The sequence below is a fragment of the Poromitra crassiceps genome (assembly GCF_964638095.1).
Source record: "Poromitra crassiceps genome assembly, chromosome: 9".
In the NCBI taxonomy this organism is placed as follows: Eukaryota; Metazoa; Chordata; class Actinopteri; order Beryciformes; family Melamphaidae; genus Poromitra; species Poromitra crassiceps.
The window spans coordinates 19422625-19426158 of NC_139630.1; the positions used below are offsets into that span (position 1 = coordinate 19422625).

The following is a 3534-nucleotide window of genomic DNA, read 5'->3' on the forward strand; positions in this document are numbered from 1 at the left end:
TTTTTATTCAAGGGGCTTTTGCTAGTTTTTCAGGAACGCCCTGATCACATTCCTTCACCAAAAGCTTTTGAGTCGCCCAATCTTTTTTAATTTCCATTTTCTTTTTTGAAAGTGTTAAGCAATGCCTGCTATATGAATAGGCAACACTGTTAGAGTCTTTGATACAATAGAAACATCGTTATAAAGAATTTAGATTTGCTATATTTGATTTTGCTAAGGATAGTAAGCAGTTGCACAGTCTCATCGCAGTATGCTTAATTAGGACCACTAATGAGCCCTGGCTTCTGATTGGTTAAGATGTATAATATGCTGCATGTTAGATATTTTAGTTGAAGCTATGGAGCCCTGAGAGCACACTAGTCTTTGACCGTGTTTGCTGTGTATGCGCTTATTGCTCTTGCCGTGCTGCTGACTATACTTATTACTTATCATGCTTGTGTAGCGTATGTTTTTATTTTGTACGTAAAGAAGAAAGTGTTTAGTAAACGGTTGAAATGAAGAACAAGGACGATGTCGTTTTATTGAAGCATGCGTCGTCAACCACATGCTAGGACTCTACAGCTTAAGTGGGCATAGTAGGTTCTGTAACACTGACAAACACTGCGGTACGCTATGTTTAGCATGATACATACAATAATACTGTAGTGTGGAGAGCAGCTGCCCACAAATCAAAGATCAGTCAAAGTTCTTGCGAGTATCTTTACGCTGGAATATCGGACCAGCTCCTCAACAAGCTGACGAATGAATGGTATACTTCGGAATTAAGTTGTCCCTAACTGACTGGGGATCGGTTCCCCCCGCAACACACCTTTGAGATTAAAAGAGCAAAACTGTCCCTAGACCAGCTTCTGAGGGCAACTTCACCCTACTCCTGAAGGACAGGTGACCTTTCTGGTTCAGTCTGAAGCAGGCCGAGTCCCATCGTGCGATCGTGCCCCCAGATCCTCTGGTGTGGCTTACGAATAGAAAAATGTTGTCGGTCAAAGAGTTCCAAATGGCAACACCTGTCGTGGTACACCTGTCGTGGTACACCTGTCGTGGTACACCTGTCGTGGTACACCTGTATTGAAAAAGGCCTCGAGATGTAGCCATGTGGTGAAAATAGTCACATGTTTAGTAGTTCCACAGATTTGGTGGGGTGGCGCTTGTTGCAGGTAAAAAAGGCAGCGTAGCGCTAATGTGACGCCCGCGGGTCAAGTCTGTAGGTAAAATCCGGCTCAAGACGTTGTGCGCCTTGTAGCTCGTTGCGGTGGGAGGCACTCAGTGTTTGACTGGTGCAACAGTGACACAGGGTGGTGAAGGTTAGGTGGTGCAGGTGACCCCAGCGTCCTCCACGTGGCCGCAGTTGGTTTTGCCCCAGCCAGAGAACTTGCACTCGTGGATGGTGTCTTCAGTCCCTATGCAGGCCACGTCATCCATCCAGATCAGACCGGTACCTGGACGGACAGAGAGAAAGAGAGAGAGACAGGGAGACAGAAAGAGAGAGAGAGAGAGAGAGAGAGAGAGAGAGAGAGAGAGAGAGAGAGAGAGAGAGAGAGAGAGAGAGAGAGGTTAAACTTGACTCCTTTACTGCAGCTCGGGCATGGCACCAAAATGAGCGACCTAAATCTGCTTTGCAGTTGGGTACTGGTGGAACCGGTTGCCATCAAGCCTAAATAAGCATACATCATGAAGTTAAACTATGCTCCATTTTCATACTTAAATAAATGCGTCTGTCTCAAACAGCATACCTGTCACTGCCCAGTGCCCACATTCACGTTGGTATCATGTTAAGCAATACATCCACTAGTGGGCAGTAGAGAGTCAAATGTGTGAGTGTGTGTGTGTGTGTGTGTGTGTGGTACTGCTCCATTTCATCCGTATCCGTAAACTCTCAGAAAACGTGCAGGATTACGCACAAAATGAACGCAGAGTGCGGACACAAAGCTCCGTCCGTATGCGTATCTGTATTTAACGTTGAGCATAATTGGGCCTTTAGGAGGTGTCATTGAGGCTGCAACGATTCCCAATGCTTTCTCACAGAATTGTTGATAAGATAATACTGCATCCGCTAAACAAATACACAATTGCAGCTGGTAAGCAGAGCTTTTGGCAGTCTGGTTTAGCTGTAAACTTCAGTTCCTGATATTAAAAACTAAATCACCGGAGCATTCAGAAAGTCCCAGAGCCCTCCATTTTGAAAGTGTTTTAGATAGTGGAGTGGAGTCCAAGAGTTTATTCCCCATAGGAGAAAAGCACTGCGGGGCCTACTCAGTGCTAATGTTGCTAAAGCAGCATCTGGAGCAGACCTGGACATTATGCGGCCCGGGGGCCAGAACCGGCCCTCATGATGGTTCTGCCTGGCCCGGGAAGTCTAAGAAAAACCACACCATTTTACTAAGCTGAAAAAAATCTAATGATATGACCTAAATTTGTTTAGGTCATATGTTTTGGTTGTTCAAAGTGATTTTGCTGAAGAATAAGTCCACAGTATGTTTTCTATAATTTAATCTAGTTATAAAATCAGAGGTTATGGCATGACAATTATTTTTGGCCCGCAGCAACAATCTGGGTTTATCATCATGTGGCCCCCCCAGGAGAAATAATTGCCCACCCCTGAGTCTTAGAATTGGGGAGATTATGTTACGGGCTAGAGGAATATTTCTGACCGAGAGAGATGAAGAGAAACGTTCAGACTAGTGAACTAGATCCGTTTTTAATCAATTGCTGATTTTGTTCAGTGGATTCCTTCATTCACATAATCACATTGTATCACTGTTGCTAATCTCTGCTGCAAAATACAAGTAACTAAGTCAGGGAAAACAGAACTAAGTCAAATCTTTTTGATAAGCACTCCGAGACACGAGTCCAATATCAGGGCAGCAGGCAAACGGAGAATGTAGCAGTTGACATCTCATTGTTCGGGGTCGATAAATGTGAATTTCGGGATGATGGAAACAACGCAGCGAAACGTGTTTTGTTTTGTTTTCTCATGAGGTTTCTCATTGTTTAGCTTCACTAGCCAGTTAAGGGGGCAAATAAGAGATACACTACAGATATACAATAAAATAGACATACGACCACAATACACATACACCAATAGTCATTTAGACAGAGTACAATTTGCTAAAAAAAAAAAAGTACAGCTCTGGTTTGCTTTTAGCCAGCACTTAACCTTTGTTGTAAAATATTTTACATCTGGAATTAATTTGATTTCAGTTGGTAATGTGTTCCAGAGTTGTCAGCGCTTTATGGAGAAAGCTGATTGTCCATATTTCAAATAATAGCTAATGATGACAATGGAAAACTGTACCACGCATCGCTGCCTCCAAGGTTAGGAAGTCATAAAAGCAGAGGTTTTGGTTGAAAATAACAACAAAATTGACCCTTTGTCAAAAGTACTTTTATGTGGCTGCCATTTCCCTTCTTGATTTCATTAGATCAAGCGGCAGTTGGTGCTGCAGCCACAGGATGGCGAGGAGAACATCTGTATCAGACGTGTAACTGATGTGTTGTTATTCATTTATTATGCTTATTATCCCACATGCTCTTCAT

General features: G+C 43.3%; 1 protein-coding gene across 2 annotated transcripts in view; it reads right to left on the reverse strand.

The window, feature by feature from the left end:
- Positions 1-467: 467 nt before the first annotated feature.
- The window catches only part of scara5 (scavenger receptor class A, member 5 (putative)), a 205157-nt gene continuing 202090 nt past the window's right edge, over positions 468-3534 (reverse strand). For both annotated transcript variants that reach the window (XM_083643562.1, XM_083643563.1), the window contains exon 12: positions 468-1436. In XM_083643562.1, coding sequence (XP_083499688.1) covers positions 1303-1436 — 134 coding nt within the window. In that variant the 3' untranslated portion in view covers positions 468-1302. The remainder of the gene's footprint in view (positions 1437-3534) is intronic.